General features: G+C 44.8%; 1 protein-coding gene across 4 annotated transcripts in view; it reads right to left on the reverse strand.

Moving 5' to 3' along the window:
- Positions 1-23,766, reverse strand: part of EXOC2 (exocyst complex component 2) — a 1,143,674-nt gene that overhangs the window by 788,967 nt on the left and 330,941 nt on the right. For all 4 annotated transcript variants that reach the window (XM_086965054.1, XM_086965056.1, XM_086965057.1 and 1 more), the window contains one exon: positions 10,090-10,170. In XM_086965054.1, coding sequence (XP_086821180.1) covers positions 10,090-10,170 — 81 coding nt within the window. The remainder of the gene's footprint in view (positions 1-10,089; positions 10,171-23,766) is intronic.

Below are 23,766 nucleotides of genomic sequence, written 5' to 3' on the forward strand. Positions count from 1 at the left end.
ACTCCGACACCGGGTTCTTCGGGGGTTTCTTGTTGTCGAAGCTTATCTTAGCCTGCTTGGCATCATTTTTCCCCATATCTGCAGATGGATGAATTTCGCGGGTTGCGCAAAGGGGCAGCGCCTACCCAGTGTCGTGTTCCGTGAGCGCGCAGTCCACGTGTAGTAGGCCAAGTGGTGCCAGGTGTGCCAGGCGAAGCTGTGGGATGTCAGTGCCTAGTCCAGCCGTGTGCACGATGGGCGCAGTTTCCCAGTGGCACCCCTGAGCCGCAGTGTACTATGCGGGCGGCGCCGGGTCACAAAACGGCGGGCACTTGTACCGCAATGGCGAGTCCACGCCTCAGGCAAGAAATCAGCAGCAGCTGAGATTGCGGGGACCGGGGCCGCAAAGTGTCCAGTTATATGAGCGGAGGTTCAGGGAGTGCGCAGTCCACGTGTAGCAGGCCAAGTGGTGCCAGGTGTGCCAGGCGTAGCTGTGGGATGTCAGTGCCTAGTCCAGCCGTGTGCACGATGGGCGCAGTTTCCCAGTGGCACCTCTGAGCCGCAGCGTACCATGCGGGCGGCGCCGGGTCACAAAATGGCGGGCACTTGTACCGCAATGGCGAATCCACGCCTCAGGCAGGAAATCAGCAGCAGCTGAGATTGCGGGGACCGGGGCCGCAAAGTGTCCAGTTATATGAGCGGAGGTCCGCTCCGCGCAGTCCGTGGCGGATGGCAAACCCAGGCGCGGCGGCTAGGCCGGCGAAACACCAAGTCTCCAATTAGATGGCAAAGGGCAGGCCCCGGTGCGGTGGCGGCGCGGGTGAAACGCCAAGCAGCCTCTGTCCCGCCGCAGCCGCGCCTCTCACCCCTCCGTTCCCCGCAGCAATGCAGGCAGTGCCGGCGCGTCCCTCACTGCAGCTCCCCAGGCTTCCCGCAGTTCAGCGCTCCCTAGGGTGGACGTCGGAGCTCCTCGTGGCGTCTCAGGTCGCCCCGCCAAGCCGCGTCAGCCCCCGCAGCCCCTCACCTGGCCAATCCCTCCACGGCTGCACTCGCGGCTTCTCGGGTCGATTGGTGCGGTCGCTCCCCGGTAGGCGATGTTCCCACGCAGATGCCGCCAGATCAGATGAGGCCTCCGGAGCCTCGGCCCACAGTGCCGCGCGACGCCCAGGAAGAGGCACTTCCGGCGAGGGACCGGGCGGGCGCACGGGTCGGTGTATGTGCCGGTCTCCGCCGCTCCGAAGGGGCACCGCCTCCGCGCCCCGGATTCAGGTCGAAGGATCCCCTGGGTGTGCTAAAGCGAACCTGGGTAGAACAGGGGTCCGCAGGCACCAGGAACAGGATAACTGGAGGATTAATTAGAGTAGCCGGCGGAGCTCACTCAAAGAGCGGCCATCTCGCTGCTCGGCTAGCCACCGGAGCCCACTAATTACTTATTATTGGCTGGATCCCATGTGACTCCCACATCATTTTACTTGCCATTTGCTGGCTCCCATGTAACTCTTCTTTCCTTGATTATGATTGGTCAGCACCCGCTCCTCGCCTTCGTCTTCCTACTTCCTACTGGGCTGCAAGTCGGGTCTTCATCCTGCTGTGGAGCCTCAATCAAGTACTGCTTTCAGTGGCCACTGTCCTTCCACCACAGGCACTTTTTTTTTTTTTTACTTTTTAACATGCACTCTTTTAGTGCACGTTTCTGCAGTCCCTCTCCTTCGCCTCCAGTTACGGTAAAAGAAATAAAAAAAAATGTAAAAGCACTATGATAAGGTCAGCATTGACCTCGTCACAGCGCTTTTTTGTTTTTGTTTGGTGGTTTCTTTCTGCACTCGGCAGTGGGGCAGAGGCCGAAGCACTGCTAGAAGGCATCAAACTACGACATGAAATGTACTGCGGTGTCGCAGGAACAATCAGGCGAGCTGTTACAATGGAGGCTTAAAGAAATCAAGAGGTTAAGAAGTGGAGGTAAGCAGCATACAACGGGAACTGTATAGATCACCAATTGGTTTCTGGTCATAGATCTTATAAAAAAAATAACAACACAGAAGAGGACAGCATTGCCCCTTACATATTAATTTCAAAATGGGTCACAGGTGGCAACATGCTTTCAAGGTGTACAGTTTCGCTGCTGCAAGTAGAACAAACAAGCATTTACAATGCAATGGTCTCGGCAATATTTTAGGTAGAGCTATTGGTATTGATCATTATTTTTTTATCTTTTTTGTATCCCTAAATAAATGGCATTGTCATTTCTATTGTCGGAGTGTAGGTCGAGGTGTTCTGCTTGAGGTCGAGGTGTTCTGCTGAAGCCGGGTGTCGGAGTGTAGGTCGAGGTGCTCTGCTGGAGCCGGGTGTCGGAGTGTAGGTCGAGGTGTTCTGGTGGAGCTGGGTGTCGGAGTGTAGGTCGAGGAGTGTAGGTCGAGGTTTTCTGCTGGAGCCGGGTGTCGGAGTGTAGGTCGACGTGTTCGCAGGAGCCGGGTGTCTGAGTTCAGCTACGAGGTTTTCTGCTGGAGCCGGGTCAGAGCTGTAGGCACAGGTGTCCGGGTGCAGGTCTGAGGTGTCTTGCTGGAGCCTGGTGTCTGAGTGCAGGTCTGGGCCGCAGCACAGTGACAGCTTCGTGCGGGGGAGGCGCGCAGTGCTTTCGGTAGAGTGTGATTCTCGCACATCCATTGTTTTCTGAAATATATCGCGCATATTCGTGGTAATATCAAATCTTCCCCGGGATGAAAGGGGACAGTTTTCATTGTGGGGAACCTATCACACCCCAAACTTCTTGGTGAAATCTTGTGCTAAGGGCGCCCCACCTTCGGAACCACAGGCAGGCTGAAGGGCTCCATGGTCGTATCCCCTCCATCCGTGCAGTAGTTCGTGTCTCCCCTGTGTGTGGTGTGGACCCCAGCTGTGCGCGCGCTCTCTGCCCAGCAGCAGAGCTCTGCTCTCTGCGCCATATGCACACCGTGTACTCCTGTGCAGAAGAACCTATAATGCATGTTTTATTTCAGTGTGTTCGATGTGCATTGTGTCGGTGTATTTCATGAGAACATGCACCCATCATTTCAGTGTGTTAGGTGGGCATGACATCATTTTTTTTAAGTGCGCAATATTTGAAGGTGTGCAGCACAGTCGTTCTTTTATTCCCAGGTGTGCGGTGTTAATGTATGCATAGTTGTATTGTCCGAGTCCAACAGCCGCATCACCTGATAAGTGGTGACGTCATGTCTTCGGAAGACGAACAGCCCGCAGTCTAACGTTCTTCATGTTTCTGATTGGAAATCAGCCTGGCTCTTCGGTTGTTAGCCTGACGCTGATTGCGTTTCTTGTTAATCAACCCAAACAATGACTTGTTAACAGGCCAGGGATGACGTGCCGGTGTCAAAGGCTGTCACGTCCTGTCGTTCTGTCAGGGGATTCCATGTAAGTAGATTACAAGGCAGGGGGCGCTCTGGGCACATCACGAGCGTGTTGAAGGCACGTGACTTCCAAGGGTTGCACCTAGGCTGAGAGAAATGTTAGCAACCGCCTTCTGAAGGGTACTACATATTTGAGCAGCTGGTGCAGAGGCACCGGCCCTAGGGATGGATCTCGCTGCACCTTAGTTATGGTTGTCTTTCAAAGTCAAAGTCAAAAAGATTTTATTTGTATTGGTACTCGACAGAGGACCACAAATATACATTTTACAGAAATAAAAAAATTATTTCACATTAATCACTACAATGGTAAAAAAGACTTTAAATTGTAGAAATTGTAGCAAACAAGTTCATTTGGTGGTTGTTTACACAACTCTAGTAGTTCGCTCACTCGTGTAATTCTGCAGGTGCGATAGATAGGGCAAGGTATCTTGTGCGTGCTATAGTTACTTTTGAGCTAGGACATACAAACAGCAAGTGCTTAATGTTTTGGTCACCCCTTCACACAAGGGACATAGCGACGATCCTCCTGGCAACCATCTTACTGTATAGGTTAATACGGGTAGGATGCCTAATCTTAACATGGTGACTGACCTCCTTGCGCCATGGGTCAAAGAAAACCCGATGTATGGGTGAGTATGTTGGTATTCCAGTGAGTCTACATAGGATTTATATGTTGACAATTTTTTACAATGTTCGTAGTCTAGTTCATAGCTTAGCTTCGGGGTGAAACATTTTAGGAAAAGTTTCATTTGGGCTGCTGACCAAGTGAGCAAAATGTCCGGACTAATTTTTGCCATTTTGAATACAGCTGTCATGTTATTTAAAAAAGTCTGATTTTTTGCTTCATCGTCAAAGGTTTCTTTTTTCAGTAGGTATCTTAAGGTGCCCTCCTTTGCGTGGAGAAGATTGTGGGTCCACCTAATTACATTAGCTACCGCTGTGGCGTAGGAGCTTGTAATGGAGAATTCTAGTCGCAGAGCTTGAACTGGTATGGAATCCGAGACCTTTATTATTCTTTTTAAAAATTTTCCCTCTTTACGATCCATAAAGGTCCACTGCTTTATTGGAACATACTCTGTTGCGTATGATAGCACAGGGGGGATTTTTACTTTATATATTTTTAACAGAGAGGAAAAGTGCCTGTTCCCAGTAGAACGATAAAGTCTTAAGAGGGCCTCAGCGTGTACTTCAGATTTCCTCATTAAGTTTTCTATCTGTTTTACATTTGATGTGTTCTTGGAGAGAATCCTGCCGAGATAAGGATATTCGTTAACTATTTCTATTTTTTCTCCTCCTAGGCTCCAACTGTACTTAGCACTTGATTTCTTCCCCGAGAAGACCACAATTTTTGTTTTCTTGTTTGGTTGTCTTTCAATACCCAACTGTTTTTCAGGGGTGGGCATTCTCGTTGCCTGCTTTAGGGCCCACGCCCGCTTGGTAGCCGCTGCCCCTGTGTGAAGTGATGACTCTTGACAAAGTGTGTCAGGAAACCCACAGAACGGCCCGTCTCTGGCACCAATCACACTGTAGAAGGCCCCTACGTGGACTATGTACGTCATCAATGTATTTAAAATGCACAGCGATGCTTCGGAATGACTCAGTACCTTACTGGAAACCTCTGGACTCAGCGTAGGAGGGCAGGACATGGAAAGCGGGGCAAAAGGACGGAAAGCAGACCTCGTGAGACGTCCGATGTCGAGAAGCGAGCTTCAAAATGGCCTAAAAAAGATCCGAGATTTTTTCGGATTTGGGGGCGTGGTTTTGATGTTCTGAGTGACGGACAACGTCACTGTCTAAAGAACATCAAAAATTACGCCCCCAAATCCGAAAAGGACGGGGCTACATCGGAGTGACTGATCTCTCCTCCAATGGCTGGCCTCCGTTTAGGAAGCCAGCCAATGAAGGAGAGACAGGGCAGGGAGGTGGGACCTTCTGCGCTACTGAGAGTCATTAAATCTCAGACCTAAGTCTGCGCAAGCGCAGCCTTTTAGGCCTTCGACCTAAAAAAAGCGCTATGATTCAGCCAGCATTTTCCACGTCATAGCACTTTTTTCACTTGTACTTCTCGGTGATTAATTGGGCAAATATAAAATCTTCTTCAGGGAGAGGGTGAGCTAGGAGGAGAAATGTTATTTTATTTATTCATCTCCCAGTAAATCGCCCTTAGTCATCTCGAAGCACACAGCACGGGTGTTTCCTTTCTCTGGCAGGAAAGAACTCCCTTTCCCCTTACATATTTTGCTTTGCTCTTGAGAATGCTCCCTACACCCAGCATAGGTGTTCAAAGTTAAGTGGAGAAGAGGGGGCCTGTACCAGCACCCGAATTAAACTACTCAACAAGCGATTGTATTTCCACTGTTCACAATCGCAACAACATAAATTAAATGGCACCTTGGACGAAAGTTCAAAACTAAGACAAAAACTGGAGTACATTCCCCAGGACTAGCTTTTGCTATTGGGTTAAATCACATTTGACGCCCCCCATTTCATACAAAAACACTCAACCACCCTCTGCTTCAAATCCTAACGCCCAGTTACCGCCCGTCTTCACCAAATCACCAATAGCTGAGCTCCTGCCAAGCCACCTATCTGCCTGCTTGCCTGGCGTTTAAGAAGCTGGCTACCACTGCTTAAGAAGACAGTGGAGGGCTTTCCATCCATTTGGGATTCTTTAATAGTTTTGCAGTGTGCTGAATAATGGGAAGAACAGGAAGGAAATGGAGGTTTAAAGACTAGATGAACACAGACAGAGGTAGCTATAGAAACAATGCTTAAACATACTTTCTTTAGAGCTGGCCAGGTCAAAGGGGGACTGTTGCATGCCCTATATCCAGACAGGTCAATGGGCCACTCTGAATTTTAGAACCAAGATGTGGGCCCAGCTCCCTCCACCCCTACCCCCAACCCCAGCCCCAGCCCCCAACTGACCATTACAATCCCGGTATCATTTATCATTTCTAAAGGGCCAAATCACTTCCTCCTGGTAGAGGTCTCCAAAGAGTGACCTCAAGGTTTGTTTTTTAAAATACAGAACCAGTGCCACTGTACAGTAACATTGGTGCAGGGGCACTGGAGCCCAGACGTCTGAGGGGTCCAACGCATCCCAATTGTGCCCATATCTTACAAACCTACAAGGGAAGGGGGCACGCCTCGCCTACATTAGTGCCAAAGGCACCCTTACAATGCCAATCCATGGTCAGCACATTGTAACTGCAGGATCTTATTAATGGATTGAATAACTGTCATATTTGTTGCTAAAGCTAGTTAGCGCATGTTTCAAAATATGCGATTTTTCTTTGAAATGTAACGCTGATGCTCAGAATAGGCTATAATCTATCAACACAGTTTACCTGCACAGTTTAAGCTTTTGACAACTTTACCGTTCCCTCAAACAGACCGCATCATTCTCGATAAGAATCATTGTCCAAAACAGGCCCGGTTCTAGAGGGTGGGCCGGGTGGGCCAGGCCCACTCTAACATGAGCCTGGCCCACCCAAACACGAATCTTGGCCTTTACAGCGACGTCAAGAAGGCAACAGAAAATTTGCACTATAATTTAAAACGTTCCTCTGAACGTACATACAAGAACTGTGCACACGTCAGATAAACAATTGTGTCAAATTTGTGTAACAGGACAAAAGAAGATGAAGCTGTAGTTTTGAAGAAGGCTTTATAAAGTTCTTTTTTATAGGATATAGACGCCAGCCGACACGTGTTTCATCAAACAGGACAAAGCCTGTGACTCATCAGGGCTGAAAATGGCGTGGCAGGTCATCAACTGAGGAGTCGAGTGGTACAACGGAAGATAGTCCGTGTTCTAAGCTTAGTACAGGATGAGATATGGCGGGAGCAGTCGGGTACAACTGTCATCCGGATTCGTATGGACGTGGAAACAGGGTCGTTGCTCAAAGTCCGTGGTGCTCTGAACGTAGTTTATCATCTCCTTCTAGGAGTTGCGTGATTGGGCCTTGGCGCTCTCTCAGATACCCCCAATCACGCATCTCCTTTGGAAAGGTGAGTTGTGTGACTTGTGGTAGAATAGGGACATGGTGAAGGGGACAAATCCCTTCTTTGGCACCAGGTGACCTTTGTGTGCTGCATGGATATTTCCTTCTTTTCAGCGCTGGAGAAAAGGAGTTTGTTTATCCTGATTCACCTTTCCTGACCCCCTTCAGCTGCTTATCAGATCGGGCTGTGAGACAGATTTCCAACCCAGCGGTAAGAGAATGTGTGGCTATTTCGTTTTTAAAAAAACCTGAAAAGGCCCAACAAGATACATACTTCATGTATGCTCCGAGAATGTGTGGCTATTTTCATATTTTTAAAATCTGTGAGGGCCCAGCAAGACACATACTTTGTGTATGCCGTGTATATTTCACTTAAATTACCATTATCATTTTCATGACTGGCTCTGCCACACATGCAAGACAACAGTACAAATGTCCAGATAACTCTGGTGATTAATGGTCCTGCTGGATAGAAATCTTTTGTCTGTTTGTAGTTTTGGGATGCAGATAAACTGTAGTTTATGTGGTTAGCTCAGTGGGTTACTGCCTTTGTCACAGAGATCCTTTTGTTACTTGCAGTTCAGAAGTTACAGATCTAACATAGGACAGTGACATATGAACTGTATTCAAAGAGCTGCATACAAACCTGAATGATATAATTAGGAAGTTTTTTGTGTATTGCGATATAGTTAGAATTTCCACACTCTTTCATTATTCTAATGTTGCTATAAAGAGTTCGTTTTGGCAGATGTACATTTTTTATCAGTAAAGAGAAGTTTGTGCTTCTCCAGACCTATCCCTCTTAACACATACTGCCCACCAGTATGGCTGACATGTGAATCCTACACCTGGTAATCCTCATTGGTTTATGTGACATTCCCTATAGGCTGATTTACATATTTGTATGATTCATTGTCTCTGCATAATGTGTGAATTATATAAAGTATTGTGAAACCCTACACTATGAGTAGCGATATACCACAAATGAAAAGCATATGAGAGTGGCTACCGAGAGGTGATGGGCACTGTTGGAGGGTGGCAATAAGGGCATCCGAGGAGGAAGTGAATATGGGGAGAGTCTATGTAGAGATGAGGGCACTGTTGGAGGGTAGCAGTGAGCTAATCAGAGGAGGAGGTCATGGAGGGCTACGCAGAGATGAGGAGCACTTTTGGAGGGTGGTAGTGAGGGAGTCTGAGGAGGGAATCATGAGGGGGAGAGGCTACAGAGAGATGAGGGGCACTGTTGGAGGGTGGTAATGAGGACATCCGGGAAGGAGGTCAATAGGGGAGAGTCTAGTGAAAGATGAGGGGCACTGGTAGAGGGTGGTAGTGTGAGAGTCTGAGGAGGAGGTCATGAGGGAGAAAGGCTACGGAGAGATGACGGGCACTGTTGGAGGGTGGTAGTAAAGAGAAAGAGGTCAATGGGGGGGCACCAATAAAGACTTCCACCCCAGCGCTAAAGCCAACCCTGTCATGGCCTTTCTGTTTTTGTTTATTAAATTAGCAGTCGGGTCATTAGGGCCACTGTGGAACATATTTTAAAGTGTGTGCTAATTATATTTACTGGTATATTTATTGTTTTAAGTTTGAGGGGGACTTTACTCATTTTTTTTACCAGGAATAATGAAAAAGGATCCGGATGGTGGCTGATATGGGGCTGGGGCCCAAGGTCAGCTGTGCGATAAGGTGCACAAGAGATGGATGGTAGAAAATGGATAATCAGGGCTGGAAGGGAGTGTGCTGCAGAGTCTGGGGTTAGGTGGCGTTAGTAATGGAGAGAGATTCTCACTGAAGGCTGGCAACAAGGGAGGCTGAGTAGTGTTACTTGCCTGATACTCCCACCTCAGAAACCTCCTTTTCACATCAAAGGGACCTTACATGGGATGCATTTTAAAAAAGAAAAATGAAATGTCCGTTTCATTTTTGTTAGAGCAGGCAGCAGTCCGTGGGACCACTGCTTGCTCTCAAAAAATATTTTCACATCCTTTCACAAAGGGGAAGGGCTCCCTTGGTGACCCCTTCCTCTTTCAAGTGGATTACTACCTATTTGGAGTAGGAGGTAAACTGCAAGTGTTTCGTGACTTTAATTGTGGTCGCAAAACAATGATGCATACAAATGCAGCTCGCTATTAGGAAGGGACGACCCTGGTTAATACCGTATTGCACAATAACATTTGTACATGCGAGCAGGGCAGGGCCACATAGGCCCCTGACTGGGTGGCATACTGACCAATCAACGCGCTGCTTAGAGCATTGTGATTGGCTTAGGGGAGGAAGCCTGGCTGCCTGCTTCCTGTTTTTTTTAATGAATATTATTAAATTGAACCCCTCCCCACCAGACCTCTGCGCGCGCGACCCCCCGCCAACCCACTATTCCTCTCCCCCACTCCCTCGCGCGAGTCGCGACTGCCGCAGTGGCCCACCCGAATGCACTCTTGGCCCACCCAAATAAAAATTCCTGGAGCCGGGCCTGGTCCAAAACCACCTCTTTAGTTCTACTCAAATTGACAGTTTTACTTTAGCCACGTACAGGGCCGGTTGTAGGCCAATGGTCGTATGCAAACAATATCATCTATGTAACATAGCTCATCAGTTTCCAATGTAAGTTTTTTTTTCTGGTGTTTTCTAAAATTCATCTTTGAGTTTCCTAAGGCACACCCTCGCTGCATTCCTCAACACGCTCACTCTCTCCAACTTACGATTGAGCACATTCTCCAGTTTCTGCGTCATCGAGCCTTCCACTTTCTCAGTTCCGTCAGCTTCGAGTTTCTGATGTATGGCTGGAATGAAGACAGACCGTGTAACACGTTACTTTCACATTATGACTTAACAACATACAACATCTTTATTGGCCACTGCTTAACACCACGCATTAGTTACACTGACATATAATTGAAGGGTGCAGGCTCAATGAGGAGGCTGCTTGAACTCACACGAGCCAGTCAAAACACATGGACCGAATTTTATGCGAGGCAAGTTTCTCAACCATAAGGTGGCTATCCAATAACAATCAAGATGAGCGCTGTGGAGCAAGCACTTACAAATGGATTCTTCAACTTCTAGAGCGATGGGACGTTGCAGAATGATCACTTAATTCAGGATTGCACTACGCTTCTATGAGGCCCATGCTTTCAGTATTAACCCCTTAAGCGCTGCGCCCGTCCAGCAGCCGACGGCACCACTACCTCGGGAGTGCTGCTGTCGGCCGTTGGACGTTCCAACTGCACCTGCGCAATGGAACGTTCAGCACTGGAGCTGGACGTTCCAAAGCAGCTAAGGTGTTAAGGAGTAGAAATCAAAACGCTGCAGTCAGATATTTCCATTTAATCTCTTTGCATTTGTGTCTGGTACACGTTGATTTTTCCTTAAAGGGTTTATTATGAATAGATGGCTGGTTGCCGAGAAATATAAGGCTATACATCTATTCGGAAGGAATCAAGTGTCATCATAAACCAAAGTCAGAGTCATATGGGCACAACCACAGAGATGGTGTTATTTATATGTAAATAACAAGAACCGTACATTTATTTTTATACTGCATTGCTTAGAATGGTTTAAAAAGTTTTAAAAACACAAAACTGTTTAATAAAGGTAGTGTTGCAACCCACTGTTTGGTAATAAAAAACATCAGAAAATAACTCTCTATATTTTAATGCATTTCAGCTGCCTTGCAAGTTTATTCTCGTCGTAACCCATAATAAAGCAAGCCAGCCTTATCACAACAACCATTTGCAATGCAATCGGTCTTGCCTTTGGGATCTTATATGTATTTAGCTATGCAGCACATTAGCCTGGGTGCTGAAACATCTACTGTTCTTTAACATAGAGGGAAAGTAAGCACCAATCTGCGTGACACGCCAGGTATGGAAACACATGGAGAGAAATATTGCCGTTCAGCAGGAAATTGTATAGTCCAAAGTTCTGTTTTTAATATAAAATCAGGGCCTTCAGTGGTCATATCACTGAAAATATAAGATTTGAAAAAAATATTATTGTCTATGGGTGCTCATGAAAGGCAATTTCTATGGACTGGAAGCTAGAGAATGCTAAAATGATTCTGGTATTTTACTGACCTCTGCTAGTCGTTTTCTATCAAGAAAGTTAAATAGAGGCAGTTGCCAGAAAGATTAAAAAAAATGAAGTCCTAAGTAGAAAGCAATTCTGGAATTTTACTGACCTCTAGTGGTCGTTTTCTATCAGAACAGTTAAATTGAGGCCGTTGAACAGAAAAAGTCCCTAAGCAGAAGCAGACAAGCCCTAGCTGATCTCCAGAGACCACAAAGTACATACACATATAAGTATATACTAAAGTATATACAAGGGGTCTTGAATGCTCGACCTAAAAAGGGAGCCCTGCAAGGCAAAGTGTCTGCTGCAGTATTGTGCTGAATAGAGTCTTAAATAGGCGATGAGATGGAGCAGCACCATTTTACTACCTTTGAAAGAGGTAAATGGTTGCTTGTTATGAGAGCTTAACCCCTTCCATGCTGATGACAGCCCCCGGCCGTCATGCATCACGGTGCTCGTGGGCGGATGACGGCTTGGGGCCGTCATGAATCCGCTCACTCAATAAAAGTGCCGCACAGGCGCAGAATCGCGGCCGCGCCCAAGGGGTTGAAAAGCTTTTTCTGCATTTGGATGGAAATGCAGCATTCAAAAGAAAACAAACAAAACAACAAAATACAACATACATATGGCAACATAACACAGTTCAAGCTTAAACGGGCACAACAAAACAGATTGCAACATAACAAGCACAGTATATTATACCACCATCACCCTACAATAATGCAGCATGAAAACACAGTCGCACTACTACAACAGTTCCACACAATAAACATACACAAATGTTTTTGCCACACATTACCACCTCCAGAATCCTGCTTTCATAAAACGGTGGTAAAAGGTGTTAGAGGCAAATATTGCCTTAACACCAATGACATAAAATACTGCCAGTCAAAAATGTTTTGCAATCTGGACTTTACATTTTGCATGATATAGACTGAGTAAAGGCTATTTTGACTGCAATGGGCGGGCAACATGGTCGTGAGGGAAATGTTGTGGCAGAGGGACAGATTCAGAGGGACTTCCCTTTGCGAAACTGGATAAGATCTATCACTAAGACTGATATTCTTCTTTCCCATTATGCCTCTAAGCATTCCTCTTCCTCTCCACTGCTCTACCTCAAGCTTGGATGGGGGATGTTCATTTAAAAAAAAATATATTTTTATTAAAGATAGACAAATAAAATAATATCAGCAACACAAAAACATAAAAGCAGTCATGAGAATATACAATAAAGATAAAATAAAAAGTGGTCGACAAATAGTCATAAAGATCACTAAGGGGCATATTTAACTGGAGCTTAACCCTTTCCGTGCTCGTGACGGAACCGTTCCGTCACGAGCCTCGGGTGGGCTGTGCTGGTGACGGAACGGTTCCGTCACGGCCTGCTCGCCGCGCCTGCGCAGCGTGAATTCCGCATCTGCGCTGACGTTCTAAAGAGCGGGTGGGGCCGTGACGGAACGTTCCGTCACAAGCACAGCCCACCCGAGGGCCGTGACGGAGCGGTTCCGTCATGAGTATGGGAGCGCTGCGCGGCCCCGCCTCCCCCTTGGCGCTACGGCAGAATAGCCGCCGCAGCTAAGGGGTTAAATCAAAGTTTCCTAATTATGGCCGATTTCAAGGAACACAAGACTACAGTGATTCGTTATCAACAGCGAACTAAGAGGGGTCACTAAAGGGGTGCACAGCCAACCTCTACTCTCAGTCCAAGAGGGCCAAATTTTTGTCCACTTACCCGGGCAACCTCTGCATTCATACACCACTCTCTCAGTTTGCATGCCCCAATCCATATTAGACTCCCAATCAGAGCATTTCAATTCAACTCTATCCTTCCAAGTTCTAGCGATGTTACGTTTAGCCACCATACACCCCAGGAAGACCCACAGTCGATCAGGTCTAAACAGGTCAGTGGCATCCCAAATATTCAGAAGACATTGCCTTGGAGTAGCCTCAACATCTTTACAGCAAACCTGGGATAAGACAGAGATGATCTCCTCCCAATGCCTCTGAAGATTTGGCCATTCCCACCATTGATGCAAATAAGTACCCACCTGGCCACAGTGGAGAATTCAGAAGACCCATTTTAACCAAGACGGAGCACGTGTAGTAGACCCTATGCAGTAATTTAAGTTAAATTATTTTGAACCGGGATCGAATTGCAAACCTCACAAGGCGATACGAGGGCCTCCCTCCGTCCTCATCGTCAACTTCACCCACATCTGCTCACCATTTTATGCAGACTTTTTCAAGGGGGTCAGGTGAATTGTTAATGATTTTTCAGTAGGTTTGAGAGATGGCCTTATCTGGAAGATAGTCGTCCAAGAGCCTGTTCTTCAAAGGGGAAGACAGCAGCAGTTTGTCGCCTTTAGAAAGCACCTTAGTCAGTGTGATTCGCACCTGAAGGTAGCAGAAAGATTCTTTCTTGTGCAATTGAAATTTCTGCTGCAGGTCACTGAAAGGCATTATTCCATCCCCGACCCACAGGTCGCCCACCTTGCACAATCCAATCAAGTCCCACTTATCAAACCCGGCTTGTCGCCAAAGCAGACACAAGAGACAAAAATCGAACAATGGAGTCGCTTGTGTAAGTCTACCCCTCCAGCCGAGGGCCGAATTCGGAGCGTGCCAGATGGAGACAGTCGTGGAGGTCAGAGTGAATTTGGGTTCTAGTTTTGATCCTCCATACAGTGCCCTCAAATAAGTGCCAGGCAGCATATTGTGCCTGTCCATTCTATATGCAGGGTCAGTAATGGGCCAATGCATCCAATGATTAAGGACAATAAGTTGTGAAGCCCAATAGTATGATCTGATGGCCGGCAGCGCAATGCCTCCATAATACCAGCTCCTGGTTAGTTTGGCAGGTGCGATTTGGGGTGGTCCGTTGTCCCACAACAGGTTACGAACTTCGGACTCGATGGAGGTAAAATAGTGAGGCGGGACTAGGTGTGGTGTTTTCTGTAACGCATACTGAAAGCGGGGAGCACCATCTTTTTATAAAGGGCTGCCCTCCCCAAGAGTGAAGGAGGAAGAGTCCTCCAACGTTGTACATCAGCTTTGAGACGCTTAGGGGGGGGGGCAGCAAATTGCGTCGATAGAAGAGTGCCGTATCTGTCGTAATATATATACCAAGGTACTGAAAGCCCTCAGTCACAATTTTGGCCCCACAACCCGACTGGGGGCAGGGGAGGGGAAGAGGTGACCACTCAGGATATATATCAGGAACTTATCCCAGTTAATAGTATAGCCGGAATATTTTTGAAAGAGGGTGAATATATGGAGTACATTATTGATCGAAAATCTGGGCCTGGCCAAATAGAGCAGAATGTCATCCGCGTAGAGGGACACTTTGTCCATCCACGCTGGTGACCAGTTCAGTCCCCGAATCGTGGGATCCCCCTGAGCCATATAGCGAGAGGTTTAAGCGCTAGGACAAATAACAAAGGAGATAGTGGGCACCCCTTTCTAGAGCCCCACCCCAACTCAAAAGCTCCCGATCTACTCCCATTCACAGCGATTCTCGTCAGGGATTTAGAGTAAAGGAGACACACCCATGAGAGAAATTGGGCACCAAAACCATACCTCTCCAACGTAGCAAAGAGGAAAGGCCATTCAATCATATCAAATGCCATTTTGGCGTCCAATGACATAATAACATAGTCCTCCTGTACAGTGGTAGCTCGCCCCAGCACCCCAAACAAACGGTGCAAAATAAGTGCTGTGTTTTTAGTTGGCATAAAAACATTTTGATTCGGGTGGATCAATTTGTGAAGAAGGGTTGAGCGGTGAAGAGACAGGATCTTGGCCAAGATTTTGACATCGGGGTCAAGAAGAGAGATGGGCCGATAGGAAGAACATTGGTCAGGAGGCTTTCCATGCTTATGGATGACAACTATACTGGCCAACAGCTGAGCAACCGGGAGAACACCCTCTAGCACACTCGCATTGTACATGCGCAGTAGGTAAGGGGCTATGAGTGGAGCCACGTTTTTATATAGTTCAATCAGGAGTCCGCTGGGGCCCATGGCTTTCCCGGACTGCAGGGAGGAGATGGCCTTAGAGATTTCATCAGGAGTTTTTGCCCAGTCTAGCTCTGCGATCTCCTGGGAGTCCAGTTGCAGCAGCGGCAATGTAGCAAGCAACTCAGCAGCCTCCTCCTAAGTGGAGGTAGACAAAGGGGAATAAATCTGACTAAAATAAGCAGCAAAGGCACCTGCAATACCAATTCTGTCTTGATGTCGGACGGCACAATCATCTACAATTTCTGCTGCCCATCTATTCGCTAGATCCCTCCTATCAAGCCAGGACAACAACTTGCTGGCTTTATCGCCAATGTCATAGATCCTGTGCTGAGTGGCCCTATAGTAAATCTTAGCTGCTTCATCCGCAATATCTCTGTATTCCTTTTGCTTAATAGCCAACTTGTGCGAGATCTCTGGTGACATCTCATAAACCAGGTTGCGGGGCATGTTCATTGTTGAAAGTAACACAGTGAGTTGAGTCAGAGATGGTACATATTAGGTTAATTTGAACTATGTTAATCACTCTGCGATCTTGGTACCTAAGTTTATGCATATTGTTTCACCTCCATCAACAATATTTAGCTCTGTAGCAGTTTGATTTGAAACTGTGTTTGTAAACAAATTGGAATCTAAATTGGAAGCCTGGTAGCAAAAGCTTACAATTTTCAACTTAGTAGCCATTTTGTATTTTACAAACCTAGTTCTAAATACATTTTGGGGGCAATTGCCCGTAATGGACATCAGAAGACAATTGAACACATGAGGCTCGAGGGAGTGGATATCCTGTGAAAGGCACACTATTCCTGTCAGAGAGAAATGTGGAATGGACCAGGAAGTGGAGACTGGCGTGAAGTGCGAGTTTAGACATAAAAACATTTTTAAAATGGTGGACGGACGTGCAAAAGGTTGTAGATGCCAGGCGGTGTGGATGCGCTGAGCCAGAGAGTGAGATCTTGCTGAACAGAGCAGCTACTGATGCACAGAAAACTGGGGATAGGAGTGTCTGCAGAGCTTTTGACAACGTGATCGCCATGCACATGTCTCTGTCAGCCGCATGCATGAGAGCCTTTTCAAAGTAGAAGGTGGGGTGGAAGCGATCATCTTTACTCTGACATTTCAGTGACAGAGAAAAAAGTTGCAACAGGAAGTGCCATCTTGGAAGGAGATGTGACATAGCCACAGACAGGCATTCTACCATATATATCTTTGAAGAATCACAAATCATGCCCAGTCATAGCAGAAAATGCCAAAAGGAAGGAGAAAAGAAAGACTATTTCAAACCCAAGAAACGCTATGTTTAGCAGCATGAAGGTGAAAAGGCCCAGGTGAGCTCCTCTCCTGCACTGCTTAATTGTTACCCCCTATTTGGAAAAAGAAAAACTAGACACTACTACTGGGGATTGAAAACTACTATTACTATTCAGTAATACTCAGTTGTTCACTAATTTGAGACCTCATAAACAAATGGAAGACTCTCAATCACGGATATGGCATATCTTACCCTTGGGTCTGCTCCTCACGCTAACATGGGTGACATAATATTACGGTGAGCTTCTAAATACAAGTTCCTACTCGGGGATCTTTAATGATTAGTTTATGGTGAAGTGTCATTTCAAATAACCAAGGTTATTTGGGGAAGTAGAGAGACCCTAGTGAATTAAAATTACCAAGTGGTAACCTCTGCTTTTTTAAATTTTGTATTGCTAAGGTAAGGTTATAAGAAGCGAGCAAGTCTCTCTGCTGCCCACCTGACTCGTGTAAAGCACGCCCCTTAATACGCCTCCTATTTTTCCCTCAGTTTTTGGACACACGCTTAGAGGCCAGAATACTGATGCCCCTGATAAACTCCCACCCTAAATACCTACAGTCAATAACCCAGACAAAACTAAAATCTTATTGTTAGGGCGGAATCCCCTTCCAGGATGGGTAGGAGCATGGCCCAATAGCATTCCCCCGCTGACCCCTGGCAGTGGCCAGAAATCTGGGTGTTATATCTGACACCAAATTTTTGCTCTGTGCACAGCTGTCAGCAGTCGTGAAGTCTTGCTTTTGGATCTTTCGCATGCTGAATATGTTTCTTGACTTTCTTCCGCATGATGCACAAGTTACAGTGGTCAGAAAACGGATTCTCTCTAAGCTGGACTATGCCAATGTGCTGTGTCTGGGTATCCTGGAATATCTCACCCAGCTGCTACAAGTTATGCAGAACATTGCAGTTCGCCTATCGTGCAAAATACCTAAATACACATCAGTGTCCTTATTTCAGGAGAGACTGCGCTGGCTGCCAGTTCGACTACATAATGTATAGGGCACTGACCCGGACACACCAAGCTCTCCACAACAAGGGGCCCATGTATCTCAATGAGAGGATTAAGGAATAGAGACCAGGGAAGCCCGTGTGCTAATAATGCTGGCTTAATCGTGGCTCCCCGTTTTAAAAGGCAGCGCAGAGGAGGCTCCTCCTTCACTGCCAAAGCAGCCGGTATGTGGAATCAGTTGCCTGAACATTTGAAGTCCATTACTGAGTAAAATGTAGGAAAGAGTTGAAAACACTCCTATTCAAGCTTCAGGGATGACATGACTCCAGTGGTTCGCTGCTTCTTTCCGTCTTTAATTGCCTAAAGCGCCAGGACATTGTTTTTGAGTAGCCTTGAGCTATAGAAGAATCTTTAATTCATTCATCCAACACACCAGGAGTATCTGTCAGTTCCACACACCTTCACATAGCCACATAAGTACACTCTCCACAGCTCTCCTGGTTTCATATTGGTATTCAGTGTTTTTGTTCTGATTGTTCGCTTCACTAACCGTGCCAAAAGGAGAAGTCATTGTGCCACTGGCCATGCGTGAAGGTCTTTTACAACATTGAATTTACATTGAGTATGTATGAAATTAGGCCGAGAGGCATCCTGTTATTCTTTGTGTCTAATACATTGCTGTAATAATATGAAGACATTTTTGTATTGTTTATTAACAGCCCACTGAAATATGTTTTTTAAGTAGTGTGCGATAGCAGTAGTTTTCCCTTCCATAGCAGTTGACATGTTTCAGCTACCTGGTTAGCTCTAAACAGAGTCTCTGGCCTTTCTTCAGGATAAAGCACACCTCGATAACTGTCCACTATCAATTTCACAAAGTAGGTGTGAGAATTTGTTTGTGTGAGATTTCTGTATTGGACAAAACCAGTGCGATAAAATTTGGATATCATAAACAAAATCAACTGCGGTGTTTACCAATATGGTTCAAGAACTAATCTGTACTAGGAGGGGCTATATGGAGGAGTGTTCTACTGAGTCCAACCTCAGCATAACAGAGATCAATGCAGAATAAGGTGAGTCGCTTGATTTGAGGCACCAAGTCACTCCAATTTAGTGACTTTCTACGGAGACAGGAAAGATGGAAATGTTGCAACTGTGGGACAAAAGCAAGGCAGCCTTAAAAATGAAAGTTTGGCAAGCTTCAACAATTGGTTGCGTCATTAGAGAATACAGGCACACAGGTAGACAAATTGAGTCAGATTCATCACGAGAAACAAAACATATGCAATAAAACATCACCAGCATGCAGAAAGGACTGGTGATGTCTGACACACAAGGAGAATAATGACCGGGGAATGAGCTAATAGGAATTGCTCTCAGTGCCATAAATTTAAGGATGCTGGGCGAACAAGAGGAAAAAGGAAAAAGGGGAACGTGACTGCCATAACAGATGTCAGCAGTACTTAAAATTCAATGGCAGAAGGCAAAGGTGATGCTTTCCCCTGAAGTTGCCAGGGTCGAAAGCCTTAAGGAGAGGGTCAGGCCCCACAATCATGTTGTGCCGGAAAGACAAGGGTACAAAACACTAAATGATAGAGACAGTAAGAAGTAAAGGCAAGCTTCTGATGTGAGGGAACACAATTCACCCTCTCTATTGTGACACTTTACAGGCCACAGACAGGTAAATGAGAGGCACTTTAATTCTCATGAGGTGGTGAGGATGGCGGTCGCCTTGCACGACTCTTCTCGCAGATCATGGAGAAACCCACACACTGTGGCATGGACTCTCGAAGCAGCACAATACTTTTGATTTTCTTTTTTGAGGCTGGGAATGAAAGCATAAGAAGCTATAAGCTTCAAGCGAGAAAGCCATTCCCTTAGCGTTCACCCTATCCCTTGGTTCCCTCTTGCTCCCCTTCCACCACCAGTCAGGTTTCTTATCGCCACCTATCTATGGTTTTTTTATTGAGTCTTCCGGTAGTGCTTATATATAAATATTAGGTACAATAATATAATATTAAATCATAGCTGTTGCATACCCCAAATTGTCACCTTAAAATTTGCTCCATTAACACTGAATTCATTACTCAACAATTTCTATAAGTTTCTCATGGCGGTCATTTGATACAAAACGCCAAACCCCGACGCGGGGAGTTACATACAGGAGCAATATAGCCTTGTGTGTATTTAAGAAGTTGGGCTTTTTTAACTAAATACAGCAGTCATTTTTTAACTAAATACAGCAGTCATTTTTCTCTAAAAAAAAAAGTGAAGGATATACCCACTGAAAACTTTTAAAAAGCGTGAGATTAAATGGTTGTCAGGTGGATAGTGCCCTGAATTTATGAAATACCAATACATAGGGCAGAGAGAGGTCAACTTTGTCGGAAGGGACACATACTCTGTAAGGCTACAACTAATTTAAAAGGTTGCCAGTCGCATTTGGTAGTCATTCGCCCCTTGGCCTTAAAAGGTGTACCACATGGGTGATTAAAACAGACTCGTGTGAAGATATTTGTAGTGTAACTCAGTTGGAAGGAAATATAGTTTTCTTGTCCTGAAGAAGGTGGACGTATGTATTTGGTCCACCGAAACGCGTCGACGCACATTGATTTTGTTAAATCTAAAACAGGATTAGATGCACAGAGGTCAAAGTGCATTGCCCCTTGCCCTGTCCATAGTGATATTTAGATTAACTGCACAAAGGTGGACGGAGGCCGCCTCCAGTTTTCTTTCCTTCGGTTAGGCTCAAAATTTACTGTTGTTTTTCTACTGTTATTTTCTGTGTGAGAACCATGAATTTTAATTGTCATAATTTAGTCGTTTATTTTTAATATTGTGATATAATGAACTGTGATTTGCTATGTAAGAGTAATTGTTTTCAATATATTGTGTTATTATAACAAATAAAGGATTTTTTTTACTAAATACTGTACCCCCTTTTGGAGTTGTTCCAAGTGTGTGGATGAGGTGAATGTGTATTTTAGTTAATTAATTGTTTTGCAATCCAAAGGAAAAAAATCTTTTTAACTATCCTTGATATCATACAAGTGCAAATGCCTAACTAATAAAAACAAAGTTCTTGCTGTAAAAGCTTTGGAGATTACTGTCACACTCAAATATTCGAAACAGTAACATTTTACAGTCCAAAATAAAAGATTAGTATCTCTTGAATATGTTTTGTCCAAAGTTTCCAAGTATTTTCCCATTTATGTCTCAAACCCAGTTGTTTGTAGAACAGCTATTCCTGGAACATAACATAAATACTTTTTTCTCCATTCATAAAGGGTGGTAGGATGTTCCTCTTTCAAATGTTGTGCAATATGTGTTGTTTGTGCTATCAATGTTCCAATACACGAAATCATTATTTGGCTTTCTAATTCCCTTCTTGTTTATTAAATTGATACATATTAAAGCTATATTCCTAATTAACTTGTTCTATTTATTAGTCATGATGCCTTTTTTAAATCCACACAAATGTCAGACTAAAGGCTACCCAACAAGGGTTAATCATAGAATTTATGATTCCATGAACCTACAAAGCCTAAACATCTGTAGCAGTTGTAACAGTCTAACCGTGTGCACTGTGCTGCCAAAAGCGCCGAGAGATCCCTGCTGGGATGATTCGTTGGCGCAATATAAGTCTTAAAATAGAATAAATAAATAAAACAAGACTAAAGAAATGCCTTATGGATTCCAATACAATCAGCAGATGCATAAATACTGATTTGTCTCTGCAGCCATGGTTATTGACTCACGCGTTAATTGATGTAAACCGTTTCATTCTTCATTATTGTTATTTATCCTAGCATTTCTACACATTTTTCTTTATTTTGTTCTCAAAGTTAAGAAGGTGTGAGCTAATGAGGTTGGAGTATAAAGTGGAGGTATACCCGGTCGTTCTCTCATCTTGATGTAAATCACCAAGAATCCTAATTTGCCCCTAGTCTGAAGATATTTTAACAAAGTCCACCAGGCAGGTAGGTTATATTCTATTGTCAACTCTTTAAATTACCTAAACTACTTTCCACCTACTAATTGTCCCATTATGCTAATGCTACTTTAAAGACAAGGCTGTGTCCTCATATTTATTTGCTCTAAAAAGTCAGGATTGTTCTAGGTTGGGGAGTAGGTATGCCAGAGGGAACTTGACCATAGTCAAAGGCTTGCAATATTTTATAAAACTCAATCATTAATTTGAACATTGTTTTTATTTTTGAACTTTGGGTTCTGGATTTTGAACAAGAATCCTTATATAACAAATTCCACATGTCATTAAAGCTTAATAGCTCTTTTTGAATATAGCTGACATAGTTGATTCTAGCAACCTCTGTAGATATCGTCCCGCAGATGTAAAGGTACTACTTCCATCCAAAAAAATCCAGCAGTGCCCATCCTCCCTCTAGTAAAGGCCATACCTACTTTACTAATTCGGGCTATTTACCCCTCTCAAAATAGATCTTATTAACATTATGTTGACTATTTTAAAAATATATCTGTATCGCTTGGAACAAAAAGAGAAAACATGTTTCGGTCACCTATCCGTTGAACGAACTCACTAAACCAAACTGATAATTTCTTCTCTCCTCCACCATACCTACCCCTTTAAAGTGTGGATTCTATGGAACCTCAAGCATGGACGTCATCAAAGGATCTCCTTCATGAGAGAAGAGGGGACACTTATCGTTACCAGGTTATATGTGTCCCCTATTAGAACAACTAATGGTGGGCTCTCTGCAGACTGATTATTGCACACACCCAGATACATGCAAAAAGCAAACATTTGTTATTGCTCTATTTTATACGGTAGTGTATTTGAATGGTGAAACATAAACGAATAACAATACTGTCAAAAGGGGTAAAATGTTTGGGAGGATATGGGTGGTCAAAGCCCAGCAAATGGGAAACAAGGGTATGGTCATCATAAAAGAAATAATGAGGGATAAGAAGTTCAACATCTAATTTGGAAATGACAGTCTACAAACTGATATGTAAACAATGGGACTCCCTTTCATTTTGAGTATGACCAAAAACTGTTGCTATAGATCTGCAATTGAAATCTCATTTTGGAAACCTAAGAATGAACTTACATAAATACGGTGTTTTGGGGCAGAGACAAAGACTCTAATGACAAATGAGTCTGTGTCCAAAGTCCTTCTAATGCCAAATGAGGGTGTCCGGTGTCTGGTGTCCTGTGCTCTGCACCAGTAGGAGATGGTCACATGGTAGCCTCTTGGTACTCTTGGGGCACCGATACTGGGCTGCACACCCAGTTTTCAAAAGGCAGTGCTTAGGGGGGTCGTACACAACGTATTTAGTTAGAAAACCATATAAATACAATAATGGAACTGTATTAAATGAATGTTTAACATATGCTAAAATGTATGTATTAGCAAACATTATTCCCAAATGGCCTCCTCTTTTTCCACCAGTTGGCATTGTTGCATGCCCTAAAGTACAGAAACTACTAAAGAGTTACTCCTGTAACTCCGAACATTAGTGAAAATCTCTATCTGCTTGACCCTATAACAATGGTTCACCTGGATTCAATTTATTTGAATAAATCATTAAGGCAAGAAAAATCTAGGCAGACAAATAATGTAGACAACACAACCATACGATGGTTTGGGTAGTGGTTTAAATTTACCCAGCAGATAAGCTCAGACTATAAAGGTTCTTTACAATTCATAGCAAACATATCAAACACATATATAACACTAGAAAGGACGACAAAGCTGCGCAGTGTGGCACGACACATAGAAGTGACCGTACTGTGATTATATAGAAGCAAACACGTTAAAAAATGTGTGCTAGGATGTTGAGGACATTTCAAACAAGTTTGAAATATGGAGTTCTCTTCAGGACAATCAAATGGTGGATGAATCTGACAACAGGAGAGCATCGGGATGAATAAAGTCTCAGGATACCCAAGGGATGAGTCACACCAATTGGTGATGATCCAGAACTAATATTGTATTACTGAAAGTGGAAAGTAGCGCACCGTCCTGGTCAGCCCACTGGAATCCGATCCACA

This window comes from Lissotriton vulgaris, chromosome 4_1 (genome assembly GCF_964263255.1).
Source record: "Lissotriton vulgaris chromosome 4_1, aLisVul1.2, whole genome shotgun sequence".
Taxonomy (NCBI): Eukaryota; Metazoa; Chordata; class Amphibia; order Caudata; family Salamandridae; genus Lissotriton; species Lissotriton vulgaris.